This window comes from Carcharodon carcharias, chromosome 15 (genome assembly GCF_017639515.1).
Source record: "Carcharodon carcharias isolate sCarCar2 chromosome 15, sCarCar2.pri, whole genome shotgun sequence".
NCBI lineage: Eukaryota > Metazoa > Chordata > Chondrichthyes > Lamniformes > Lamnidae > Carcharodon > Carcharodon carcharias.
Genome location: NC_054481.1, coordinates 20,916,011 through 20,930,585, shown reverse-complemented (window position 1 = coordinate 20,930,585; position 14,575 = coordinate 20,916,011). Strand labels below are relative to the sequence as shown.

At 43.1% G+C, this 14,575-nt stretch overlaps 1 protein-coding gene across 1 annotated transcript in view; it reads left to right on the top strand.

Annotated features, from left to right (window-relative positions):
- The window catches only part of LOC121288344 (transmembrane protein 94-like), a 156,242-nt gene that overhangs the window by 23,805 nt on the left and 117,862 nt on the right, over positions 1-14,575 (top strand). The window contains 4 exon segments of the mRNA XM_041206898.1: positions 227-329; positions 906-992; positions 4,641-4,802; positions 7,876-7,980. Coding sequence (XP_041062832.1) covers positions 227-329; positions 906-992; positions 4,641-4,802; positions 7,876-7,980 — 457 coding nt within the window.

Below are 14,575 nucleotides of genomic sequence, written 5' to 3'. Positions count from 1 at the left end.
ATTTATTCGTTTATCAATGAAATTAAACATTCATCAGAACTAAATAAACCTGACAAAATGTAGTTTTTCATTGTTTTCTTTGTGCTAATGCAGTTAAAAAATAGCTGTTACATTTTTACCTTTATCTTGCAGTATTTTTTTCTTTACAGAAATAATTGTAATAATTGAATTTTAATAAAGTATGGTGCCCCTTCAGTTTTAAAAAAAACTTTCCAATGTTTCACAGGCAATGCCTTGAATTGGGACAACAAAGACCTGTGACTGTATTGGATAATGAACGTTTCACTGCACAGAGACTCCTGGAGAAGTACATTGCTCCAATGGTTTTGGTATGCCATCGTAATGATTTACCTATAGGGAGATCTCAGTATCAGTTGACACTGGGGGCTCATTATCCCATTTCAGATGCTTCAAATTGGCATTCACACATGAAAAGTTGGGGAAAAGCTCTGCTCTTGCATATACAGCATGAGTTTGTCTGCGAGGCAGCCACTCATGTGAAGGCGATAACAAGAACCACAAACTCTTAACGGCATAGAATGAGGCCAATCAGCCAACTATGCCTGTGCCAGCTCTTTGAAGGAACTATCCAATTAGTCCCACTCCCCTGCTCTTTACCAATAACCTGGCAAATATTTCCTCTTCAAGTATATATCCCATTCCCTTTTGAGCGTTACTATTGCATGTGCTTCCACCACCTTTTCAGGCAATTTATTCCAGGTCATCGTAACTCATTATGTGAAAAGAAAAAAATCTCCTCGTGTTCCTGTTGGTTCTTTTGTCAATTATCTTAAGTTTGTCTCTTATGGATACCAGCTCACCCACCCGTTCAATTGAAAAACCTACAGGCACAATTTAGCATTTAGAGTTCTGAGTTGTGTTTATTTGCGCTGTACTTTTCCTAGGCTGTGTTACTGATCACCAATGGTCTGCGGTTTCTACTTGGTGTCCCAGGGATAGGTTCATGGCAAGTTACCCTTCTACAGCTTCAGGTAAGTTAAGTGCTATGTATCACACAATATTTTTAAAAAATTGTATTTATTGCGTAAGTGCTGGGAAACATTGTCTGTCCCATACTCAGCTTATTTGCCTTCATTCATGTCTTTGTTAACTCCAGACCAGACTATTTCAATGCTTCATATCCTCCATAAACTTGAGCTGAACCATAGTTCTGTTACCCATATCTGAACACACACCAGGTCCTAGTCCCTTATCACCCCTGTGCTCACTAACCTACATTGGCTGACAGGTCAGCACTGTCTAAATTTTAAAATTCTCGTCTTTGTTTTTGAATCCTTCAAAAGCCTTGATTCTCCCTATCTCCATAGTCTTCTCCAGCCCTACAACCTTCTGAGATACTTGCATTTCTGCAATTTGGTCTCTTGTGCATCTCCGATTTTAACTCTACATTGGTGGCTGTGCCTTCAGCTACCTTGGCTCTAAACTCTTGAATCCCTCCCTCAACCTGTCTGCATCTCTACCTCTCTCTACTCCTTTTAACATGCCCCCAAAAGCCCCATTATTTGTCCTAGTATCTCCATCTGTGGCCACGTGTCAAATTTTAATGTTCCTGTGAAGCATCTTAGCATCTTTAATGCAGTAAACTTTCTATGTAAATGTAAGTCATTCTTGATGTTGTCAAAAAAGTTCATTTTTGTACCTAATGTCAGAATGGGTTGGATTCAGAATAAATCCTCTTTCACTGTTCCAATATTGTAGTTAGAGTCTAACTTCAAAAAGCCACAATTCTAACATTGTAACATTGCTATTTCACGTACCAGCCATCCTTATAGGCTTAAGTAACATTGACATTTAACTGATGGTATAACTTGACAATGATCAGATGGTGTGGTAGATTAAAGTATTGACCTTTTATCTCAGCGTTCAAGTTTTCTCTTTGCAAAGATTCAACATAGAATTAGTTTCAAGACAGTCAACCCAATTTTTAGTAAATGTGGGGATGCACATCATAAACGGAGTGTGGGTGTTGAGGTTCAGTACACTGATGAGGCAGAATAGAGGGAGACCCACAGAAATGGTTCTGGGTAAGATATGTGTGATTTGTATATTGATAGGGAAGGGAGAGTCACTAAGTGTGGATTTGGGAGGGGGGTCAGTTGTGTGGATTTGGGAGGGTGGAGGTCATTAAGTGTGCATATGGGATGAGGGGTGAGTATCTGTGGATTTGGGAGCGGGGGACAATAAATGTGCATTGGAAGCGGGGTGTCAGTAAGTGTAGATTTGGGATGGTGTCAGTAAGTATGTATTTGGAGGGGGTGGGTATCAGTAAGTGTGGATCTGGGAGGGGGTCAGTAAGTGAGGATTTGGGAGCAGGATGAGTATCTGTGGATTTGGGAGGGGGTCAGTAAGTGTGGATTTGGGATAGGGAATAAGTAGGTGTGGATTTGGGAGCATGCTGTCATTGCATTATTTTCTGGAATTTGACTTTCTCCATTTATGGTTGTTTCAGCCCCATTTATAACTCCTAGCTCAAGGGTAGGCAATTAGTACATAGGCTGAGGTGCTGTATCTTTCAGGTGAGACATTAAACCATCTCTAAAGTGGACATAAAAGATCTCGGGGCACTTTTGCGAAGAAAAGCAAAGGTGACCCCCCTCACAAGTTCACATTTGCTGACAACCCCCGAGTCCCTGGTGACCAGGCGAAAGACTCTCCCTTAATAAATAATATGACTAAAAGATAGATCTGGTCATAATCACGTTGCTGTTTGTAGGAGATTGTTCTGTGCCAATTAACTGCCAAGTTTCCTACATTGCACCAGTGACAACACTTCATTGGCTGTAAAGTGCTTTACTAAATTGTGAAAGGCACCATATAAGTGAAGAAGAAATGAAGAAGTCATACGGACTTGGAACGTTAAATCTGTTTCTCCTCCAATGGATGCTGCCAGACCCGCTGAGTTTTTCCAGCATTTTCTGCTTTTATTTCAGATTTCCAGCATCTGCAGTATTTTGTCTTTACCATATAAATGTAAACCTTTTCTTTCTTTACTAGTGACTGTCAAGGATTGTGTGCAAGAAGCTTGGTTGAAAGGGTCCCTCAGTTGTGCTGTCCTGTCAGGAAGTGGCATCCCTGTTTGGCAACCTTTCTCTCTCTTTCTCTTTCTCTCTCTCTCTCTGTCTTTGATGGTACAGTGTAAGTCTGGAATTCACTTTGTGAGCCATTTTAAGTTCCAAGTCACACTTTTGGCATACTGCACAGTGTTACACCACCATGATAACCCAGTTTGCTAGATCTGTACAACTGATTTTGACAAACACATAGGTGTAACTGAGCTCTGCTATATTGCAGGACAAATATTACATACAAATAGTCCAACTTGTCTGTACCAGTGCTTATGCTCCACATGAACCTCCTTCCACCCGAGTCCACCTCACCTTATCTGCTTATCTTTACATTCCCATCTCCCGCATGTTCTAATCCAGCTTCTCCTTAAATATATCGACACTGTACATCTCACCTACTCCACGTGATAACAAGTTCTACATTTTCACCATTTTCTGGGTAAAGAAGTCTCTCCTTCTTGGATTCTTTAGTGACAATCTTATATTTATGGCCTTTTAGTTTTGGATGATAGCATTTAAGCTAGAGTTTAGCAGAGTTCAATAGATTTTTCTTAGTTTGTAATACAGCTTGATCCTTTGACCAAGTTTCATGTACATTTTCAAAATTATATTTCATGAAAAAAAAAGCCTGTCAGAGATTCAGATTTTGAATAATGGGTGCCATTTAGAAAAGGTTAGAATTGAAATTGTAGCTATTTTACCTGTCTGACTGTTTGAAATGTGGCAAATATTTTGTACTTATAGTTCTGTACAAAGCAGAGCTTGCAATGGAATAACATTGTATACACATTTCCTCTTTCTGACAAAGACTGAAATGAACCAGTCAGCTGCCTCTGCTGCTTCCCCCATTGTCTCTACCAATCGAGCCAATCCTCCTGTCAAGATTCCACTGTCTTAGCTCTGAACCTACTTCTTTCTCTAATTTCTCTCCTATCTCCCATCACCTCTTTACTAAGCACAACTTATCCATGAGACTCGTTGCCTTCTCCCTTGATCCTAGTGCTGCTTAATTGCTGACCATGCAGCTCTCCCCCCTGATCTCCATGCCAGTTGACATGCTTCCGTCTCTTCAGGCTCTCCTCGCTCCCCAACTTTCAAAACCACCATCATCACTCCAACCTCTTAAAAATATCACCCACTCCCACTTTCTTGGAGTATCATCAGCTCCCAAATCCATGCCCATCTTTCCCGCAATTCTGTGGTTGAATTATTTCCATCAGGTGCTATATAAATACAAGTTTTGTGATAGGAAAGGACTTGTGTTTACTTGGCACCTTTCATGACCTCAGGATGTTGTAAATCATTTACAGCCAATTAAATACTTTCAAAGTGTAGTCACTCTTGTTGATATTTATTATTAGAAATACACTGTTTCAAATGTGTCAAATGTGGCCAAAAATATAATGTTGACTGTGAAACAAAATATAATGTTGCCCTTATGTCTTACTCCATGACCTACAAAGCAAGAAGACTTTCCATGTGGCTATGCAGCAAATCAATTAGCCAATATATCTTACCAAATATGTCACTAATTCAGATTGTTTACGTCCATAGGTGAATGGTGTCCTCCCGGTATTGCCTCTGACATTTCCTATACTTTGGTTCCTAGTCAATGCCTGTGGTGAAGCTCGAATGGTTACCTTGTTAACAAAGCCAACAGCAAATTGTATGGTATGCAGTTCTATAAAAACAGACATTTGTAAAATCAACACTAATGTCTATTGCATGACTAATGCCTGTCAGTGCTCAAGTTTGTCAATGTTTCTCACTTTTGGTCAAGAGTTTAAGTTTCTGTGCATTTCTGCTATCGATTTTAGTTACTTTCCACTTTTAAATAAAGCAATGTTTCTGTTCAATCTCAATTTATTTGCATATATATTCTGTTCTGGTACACCTTTAAGTGGTTGAGTTTATGTTTCCTGTATACTTTACTAGAGGGGAAATGATGCAATGAATCATGTGACTCAGCCTCTGTGTCCTGTGAGGGGGCAACCAGATCAGACATGTGTTCAAGTTCCCCTACTTTGTAAATAGGGTTGCCAATTGTGATTAAATGTATTTCTGGAGGTTTCATCACATGACTTGCCCCCACACTCCAGCCTTTAGTCAGCCAACACATCCATCCTTGTGACGTACTGCCTTTCTACACCAATTGGAAAGCAAAAAGACTCACTACCCAATCGAATGATATTTGACTGTCGATCAAAACGATTTTCTTTCCTCATTATTAATATTATAGCTTATGAAGAAAATTGTTCAAAGAAAAAGTCAAAAAACCCAATCTATTTTAACATCCTGAAGACTTTTTGAGTGGGTTGCACTCAGTAGCATCCTGGAGATTGATCTGGAGAGTTTGCAACAACCTTATTTGTAAAACAGCTACCAACTCTTCAACTCCTTAATGAATGAACCTCTATTTTTGTGTGCTATCAATCCCTTATGTGTGGTCGGTGCCTTGATGTTTATTTATTAGTAAGCACAAGGAGAAAAAAACACAACATATTCCACAAAGAAAATTCCCATCCAGCCATATTCCGACAGATCAAAGATTGCTGGAGATTCTATCGCTATGACAGTTCCATTCACCCCATTATGTAAATTAGAGAATAATGATCACATAACAAGCCTACAAAAGATATCCACCAAAAGAACGTCACAAAGTTGGATTGGCAACTTCCCAACAACAGCTACCCCTGCCCAAATAAATGTTGACATGCTCTGTCAGGCACAAGAAATTGTTCACTTCTGATAAATGAATTCAACGTTATTTCAAAAGTGCCATAAAATGGAGATAAAGGAGGGGAAGATGGATGCCGTGTTGTGAGGAGGTGAAGGTGTTGGGGCAGAAACACTCTGGAGGGAGTTAAAGGAGGAGTGAGACGTCCCTTATCATAGCCTTGTGGAGACATAGAGAAGGAGAGGAAAGAATTTGATTATGAAGGGGAGTGATTCTTGGCTTTGGGATGGTGTGGAAGGAATGAAACGGTAGACCAGGGTTGGGGGTAGGGAGAGGCAAGAAGAGACCTTTTGAAGGCTAGGGCAAGAGGAAGAGAGAGAGTGATAGAGCCATCCTGGTAAACAGAGAATGGAGAAGAGATCCACTGAGTAATGGTGGCGTCTAGGTCTGCAAAGTCTGGGTTTATTGGGTCCATGGCATGAAAGAGGGGAGGCGATGGCGTAGTAGTATTGTCATTGGACTAGTAACCCAGAGACCCAGGGTAATGGTCTGGGGATCTGGGTTCAAATCCTGTCATGGCAGATGGTGGAATTTGAATTCAGTGAAAATCTGGAATTAAAAGTCTAATGATGACCATGAAAACATTGTTGTTAAAAACCCATCTGGTTCACTAATGCCCTTAAATGCGCTCTAAACTAGGGATGGGTAATAAATGCTGGCCTGGCCCGTGATACCCACATCCCATAAACAAACTTAAAAAATAATTGCAGTCTAAGGGTAGAATTTAATGCCCTGTCCATGGCGAGTTTAGGGGTGGGGAGGTGTTTAATGAGGTGGCAGGTGGGGATCCACTGCCCTCCAACCCGATTTGTGTCCATGGTGGGAAGGCCTGTGGACAGCCATCCTACCCCACTGCCAACTGAGGCCCACTCAGGGGCTTCATGCCATCACCACCGTTGGTATTAATCCAGCAACAGGTGGGGGGGCTCACCATCAGTGGAATCAGGCAAGCAAACCAATGCAGGGTTGCTTGCAGGATCCCAAAGCATTCCCTCGTTCAAAGTGCCTGATCGAGGGACCCAGCACCAGGAAGGTGGGTGGGATAGGGTGCGCTGAGAGCTACCCCCTGTTCTTACTGCCAAGCCTCATCAATGATCCAACGGTGTCATACTGGCAGCAGCCACCTCCTTCCTACCATTCAATAGAGCTGTCTGCATCTGATTGGCCAACAGCTTGTGGCAAGTGGGTCTTCTATTGTTGGGATCCTTGGTCCCAGGGGGGACCTGTCAAGTGCCTGAGTGGCACTTAATTCAGTGGCTCATCCCTAAGAGAGGAGGCATGGGGTTCCTATCCCTAGTCAGTGGGTGAGAGCCCTGGCACCTCCATTAAATCCAGCCCTAACTCACAATGTTTAAAATAATTCGAGGCACCTCCAACCTTTCTTTGATTGAAAATAAAATAAGTAAAAATATCTTAGATTATACCTATTTGCATGCAAGTGTTTTCTGAAACAACTCGCCACCTTAAAATTGCGAACTACAGCTTCTTTATGACAATTTTGGTGCCCCTATTTTTAAACTACTACTGATAAATAACATTTATATCGATGCATTTATATTCCATCTTTAACATAGTAAAACATCCCAAGGTGCTTCACAAAATCAATTTCTGAAACAAAATTTGATACCAAACTACATAAGGAGATGGTAGGATAGGTGGCCTAAATCTTGAACAAAGTGATAAGTCCAAGGAGTCTTAAAGAAGACAGAGAGATTGAGGGAGATGGAAAGGTTTAGGAAGGAAGTTCCAAAGCTTAGGGTCTCAGCAGCTGAAAACATGGCCACCAACGTTTGGACAAAGAAAATCAGGGATGTGCAAGAGTCCAGAACTGTAGGAGGGTTGTAGGGCTGGAGGAAGTTACAGAGATAAGGAGGGGTGAGGCCATTGAGAGATTCAAATACAAGGATGAGAATTTTTAAATTGAGGCATTGACAGAACAGAAAGCCAATGTAGGTCAATGTATAAAAAATTTAAAACATAACATTGCTCAATTATTAGAGAAGAACGTACCTTCTACTTCTTTAATTTTGCAAATTTATCCCACGAAAATAGGACAAATGGACTGAGACATGGAGAATGTTCTGGGCTACCTTACGAGGGAGAGCACCTGCCCTTTGTCATACTTCTAGTCTTCTCCACAACCTTGGCTCTATCACAGTAAGGATCTACACTTTCCATACCACATCTCCATCTGCCTTTGGCTCTAGAGGAAGACAGACGTGACCCAGTTCTGAACTCGGATTAACTAAAAATGGGTTTGAAATGGTCGTGAAATTGTCAGTGCATTTCATTAATTTAAGTTGCAAAATTGTAGTGCATTAATGCATTGAAGATCGAAGGGCAAACAGAAATATAAACCAATCCTACCTGGAGTGTAATGTATTCACAGTGAAAAGTGTATTTACACAAGGCATTAAGGGGCAAAGTATATATTTTGTTTCAGATGTTTGAGCAAACATTCATAACATGATCCATGGTTCTTCAACAAGACCATCTTTTAGTAACGTGATAATAACTTGGGGCTAGAAGTTATCCATACTTTCTCCATCCAGCAGTAGATAGAAATGAAGAGCGCTGTTACATAAACCAATGATCGTATTTTACATCTAATCACTAATGAGATTGAAGCAATCCATGTGAGTGATAACATGAGAGAACTTGCTTTATTGATGCAGGTGTTGTTTCACTTATATTTTCCAGTCGGATAAAATATACCCATAAGGCTATTGCTGAGCCCAAGGAAGCTGTAAGGGAAGTTATAGGCCTGAGTTTTCATGTAGGTGGTAAGGATCCCTGGAAGCCCTGCCCCCAAATCCAGCTGTTTTCACTGTGGGGGGGGGTGGTGGGTTGGGGTGGGTGGTGGGAACGAACTTTTGATATCTATGGTTCACATGTTAAAGTGCCTTCAGTCTGATCTGATTTTCACAAGTAAAAAGTGGGCAATATGACTTGTGCACATTAGATCCGGTCAGAGAAGGTCTAAACTTACTGGAGTTCTTTGATGAGGCAGGGTGCGCTTAAGGAAAGGTAAGGTACCCTTTTGGATATAGTCCGGAGACAACTTTGGGAGAGGTAAGGTACCCTTTGGTAGAAGTCATGCCCTTTGGGGCTGTTAAAAGTGGACATGAATGTGTGTGAAAATTGGATAAACTCAATGAACTGTCAAGCTCATTGGAACTGTCAATGGGGGCTGTTAAGCTGTCAAAAATTTAAATCTCCTGCCCTTTAAATATTTGAAAAACTGCGCAGTTTTGGGTAAAAAAACAGTGTTTGCTATTTCACCCTGTCTGTTGACATAAGCCTAAGGGCTTACATTACAGGATTAGTGCTGCATGACTGATATTCATAACCTATCATTGTCAGGGTGGAGTGCCTGTCAGTTCATAGTTTTTGATTGACAGCTCCAAGTGTTTATAAAGTCTTTAAAGTGGGCCTATTAATACAAATTTTTGTTCGTATAAGGGATTAAAGGAAATTAAATGTAGTAAATGGGTTTTTTCTTAAATGGTGAATTCATCAATAGACACTTAAGAACTTGATTTAATCTCTGCATGGGCCCTAAGGTCTGGTGGATACTGGGTGAGTTGGCAAAGGGCAGGGGGCATGGGTTGTCATGAATTGGCACTAAGTTGGCATAGGAACAGTAAAGGGCCATGGGGGGATGGATGGAGGCCCATAGGTTGGCATGGAATGGGTGGGGGCATGGGATGGCATGGATGGGCCTTGGAAAGGAGTGTGTGGGGAGGTGAGGGGGTGTGAGAAGTGAGCGCTGGAGGGCTGTTTTTTATTTCAGTCTTTTTTTTACAGCTGGGACAAAGTACCAGATAACTGAAGTGGGCCTTTTGCCCAGCCCGCCTAAGCCCCTGGTCACCCCTGTGGTTGCCTCTGCATATCCTCTATATCTGCCTCTATATCCTTTTCACGAGTCGGGTTTGTAGAGCCGGCAATTCTTCCGACTCTGCGCATCTGATGGAAGAGCAAAAATTCAGGCCATAGTTCCTCAGCTTTCAACCATGTATGCAAAAGTGAACAGCAAGAACTTGCATTTGGAGAGTGTCCATTACGACCATTGGGCATTCAAAAGCGCTTTACAGACAATTAAATACTTTTGAAGTGGTAGTCACTGTTGTAATGTAGGAAACACAGCAGCCAATTTGTGCAAAGCAAGACTCCACAAACAACAATGAGATAAATAACCAAATCATTTGTTTTTAGTGATGTAATTTGAAGGATTTCGCCAGGACTCTGAGGAGAACTCCCCTGCTCTTGTTCAAAATTGTGCCTTCAGGTCTTTATGTCCACCTGAGAGCACCTCAAGTTCATCTGATAGAGGGCTCTTCTCACTGTCCTAAAGTAGGTTTTGTGCTCAAGGGCAGAATCTTGCCCTTATTGGATGGGCTCGGCAGGGCGGGTGGGAAGCCGACTGCTGCCCGCGATCGAGGCCAGAAGACGATTCCACACTGGCGGGCCAATTAAGGCCCGCCCAGCATGAAACAGGAGCGGCAGCGCTCAGCGCTGGCTGTGCAGGCGGCGAGAGGAGGGCGAATGGGGCGAGCGTGAACTCCGCGCATGCGTGTGAGTGCGCACTTGATAATCTTCCTGAGGCACGGAGCTGCCTCGCAGATGAAGTGTATTTTTTTAAAAAATAAAGAAATTAAAAATATTATAAAACATGTCTCCTCATGTGACTCTGTCAGGTGAGCAGGGACATGTTATTAATTAAATTTTTCAGTTTTAGTTTTATCTTTATTTGCTTTAGGAAACCCCATCCTGCCCATGGATGAGGTTTCCTAAAAATAAACAAAATTAACAAAATGAGGGACAAAATAAACACAGCCCCTAAATTAGGGAACTGAACTGCAAGGTTAGACGAGCAGCGAAAAATTTCTTTTAAGTGTCTTGTTAATGGCCTCAGTAGGCCTTTTAATTGTCGGTGGACGTACTGCCAACTCCGGCACATGCCCACCGACTGAACATATCGCACAACAGCACTTTGAAAACGGGACACTTGCCCGAGGTCAACGTACGTCATTTTACGATCAAGTGGGTCATGTGGAACTTGAAACCCACAATCTTCTGACTCAGAAGTGAGAGTGACAAATTAAATTTTCCAATGAGATGAATCAGAAGAGATTGTAACCACTGCTGGGGCCGTTGATCCTGTTCTAAAGCCCACATCTAAATGAACATTTTTTTATTCATTCCGGGGATGAGGATGTCACTGGCTAGGCCAATATTTATTGCCCATTCCTAATTGCCCTTCAGAAGGTGGTGGTAAGCTGCCTTCTTGAACCGCTGCAGCCCATATGGTGTAGGTACACCGACAGTGCCGTTAGGGAAGGAATTTCAGGATTTTGACCCAGTGACAGTGAAGGGAATGGCGATATGTTTCCAGGTCAAGATGGTGAGTGGTTTGGAGGGGAACCTCCAGCTGGTGGTATTGCCAGGCATCTGCTGCCCTTGCCTTTCTAGATGGTAGCGGTCGTGGATTTGGAAGGTGTTGTCTAAGGACCCTTGATGAATTCCTGCAGTGCGTGTTATATATAGTACACACTGCTGCTACTGTGCATCAGTGGTGGGGGGAGTGAATGTTTGTGGAGGGGGTGCCAATCAAGTGGGCTGCTTTATCCTGGATGGTGTCAAGCTTCTTGAGTGTTGTGGGAGCTGCACTCATCCAGGCAAGTGGAGGGTATTCCATCACACTCTTGAATTGTGCCTTGTAGATGGTGGACAGGCTTTGGGGAGTCAGGAGTTGAGTAACTCACCACAGGATTCCTAGCCTCTGGCCTGCTTTTGCAACCACACATGGCTAGTCCAGTTCAGTTTCTGGTTAATGGTAACCCCCCAGAATGTTGATAGTGAGGATTCAGCGTAATAATGCCATTGAATGTCAATAGGCGATAGTTAGATTTTCTCTTGTTGGAGGTGGTCATTGCCTGGCACTTGTGTGGCATGAATGTTACTTGCCACTTGTCAGCCCAAGCCTGGATATTGTCCAGGTCATGCTTCATTTGGATGTAGACAACTTCAATATATGAGGAGTCGCAAATGGTGCTGAACATTGTGCAATCATCAGTGAACCTCCCCACATCTGGCCTTATGATGGAAGGCAGGTCATTGATGAAGCAGCTGAAGATGGTTGAGCCTAGGACACTACCCTGGGGAACTCCTGATGTCCTGGAACTGAGATGATTGACCTCCAACAACCACAACCATCTTCCTTTCTGCTAAGTATGACTCCAACAAGTGGAGAGTTTTCTCCCTGATTCCCACTGATTCCAGTTTGCAAGGGCACCTTGCTGCCACACTCGGTCAAATGCAGCCTTGATGTCAAGGGCAGTCACTTTCACCTCACCTCTGGAGATTAGCTTTTTTGTCCATGTTTGAACCAAGGCTGTAATGAGTGGTTCTGGCGGAACCCAAACTGAGCATCAGTAAGCAGGCTATTGCTCAGCAAGTGCTGCTTGATAGCACTGTCGTTGACCCCTTGTATCTTTTTACTGATGATCGAGAGTAGACAGATGGGGTGGTAATTGGCCGGGTTGGATTTGTCCTGCTTTTGTGTACAGGACATACCTGGGCAATTTTCCACATAGCCAGATGCCAGTGTTGTAGCAGTACTGGAACAGCTTGGCTAGGGGCGCGGCAAGTTCTGGAGCACAAGTCTTTAGTACTATTGCCGGAATATTGTCAGGGCCCATCGTCTTTGCAGTATCGAGGGCCTTCAGTCATTTGTTAATATCACATGGAGTGAATCAAATTGGCTGAAGACTGGCATCTATGTTGCTGGGCATCTCCAGAGGAGGCCGAGATGGATCATCCACCCAGCACTTCTAGCTGAAGTTTGTTACGAATGCTTCTCATAGACTCATAGACATTTACAGCACAGATGGAGGCCATTTGGCCCACTGTATCTGTGCTAGTCAACAAAGATCTGACTACACTAATCCCACTTTCCAGCACTTGGCCCATAGCCCTGGAGGCTGTGGCAATGCAAGTGAATATCTAAATACTTGAGTTTCTGACTCAACCACCCCTTTCAGGCAGTGTATTCCAAACTCCCACCACCCCTGGATGAAAAAACATCTCCTCAACCCCCCTCTTAGCCTTCTCCCTCTTACCTTATGCCCCCTGGTTATTGACCCCTAATGGAAAAAGTGCCTTCCTATCCACCCAATCCATGCCCCTCATAATCTTATACATCTCTGTCAGGTCACCTCTCAACCTTCGCTGCTCCAAGGAAAACAACCCCAGCCTATCCAACCTTTCCTCATAGCTCAGACCCTCCAGCTCAGGCAGCATCCTGGTAAATCTCCTCTACACCCTCTCCAGTGCAATCACATCATTCCTATAAAGTGGTGACTAGAACTGCACGCAGTACTCCAATTGTGGCCTAACCAATGTTTTATACAGTTCCAGCATAACCTCCCTGCTCTTGTATTCTATGCCACGGCTAATAGAGGCAAGTATCCCATTGGCCTTCTTAACCACCTTATCTACCTGCCCTGCTACCTTCAGGGATCTGTGGATATGCACACCAAAGTTCCTTTGATCTTCAGTACTTTCCAGGACCCTACCATTCATAGTGCAATTCCAGCCTCATTAGCCCCCCCCCCCCAAGTGCATTACGTCACACTTTTCCGGGTTGAATTCCATTTGCCACTGCTCTACCCACCTGACCAGTCCATTGATATCCTCCTCATTATTTACCACCCTACCAATTTTCATGTCATCCATGAACTTCTTGATCATACCCCCTACATTTAAGTCCAAATCATTTATGTACACGACAAACAGCAAGGGCTCCAGCATTGAGCCATGTGGAACCCCACGAGAAACAGAAACTTCCAGTCACAGGAACATGCCTCTACCATCACCCTCTGCTACCTGCTTCTCAGCCAATTTTGTATCCAAAGTGCCACTTTGCTTTGGATCCCATGGGCTCTTACTTTCTTGTCATGAGGGACCTTATTGAAAGCCTTGCTGAGGTCCATGTAGACCACATTAAATGCGTTACCCTCATCGACACTCCTGGTTACCTCCTCAAAAAATTCAATTAAATTTGTCAAACACGATCTTCCCTTAACAAATCCAGGCTGACTGTTCCTGATTAATCCATGTCTCTTCAAGTGCAGATATATCCTGTCCCTCAGAATTCTTTCTAGTAACTTCCCACCACCAAGGTTAGATTGACTGGTCCGTTATTTCCTTCAGCCTTATCTTTTGCACTAATGTGCTGGGCTTCCCCATTATTGAGGATGGGGATATTTGCGGAGCCTCATCCTCCAGTGGGTTGTTAATTGTCCATCACCATTTACGAATGGATATGGCAGGACTGCAGAGCTTAGATCTGATTCATTGGCTGTGGGATTGCTTAGCTCTGTCAAATGCTTGCTACTTATACTGTTTGGCATGCAAGTAGTCCTATGTTGTAGCTTCACCAGGTTGACAACTCATTTTTAGGTATGCCTGATGCTGGGTGGTAATGGTGGAGTGGGGGATATGCCAGGCCATGAGGTTACAGGTTGTGGTTGAATACAATTCTGCTGCTGCTGATGGCCCACAGTGCCTCATGGTTTCCCAGTCTTGAGTTGCTAGATCTGTTCAAAATCTACCTTGTTTAGCATGCTGGTACTGCCGCACAACACGAGGTGGGGAACCTCAATGTGGACATGGGACTTGGTCTCCACAAGGATTGTGCAGTTTCACTCCTTCTGATACTGCCTTGGACAGATGCATCTGTGGCAGGCAG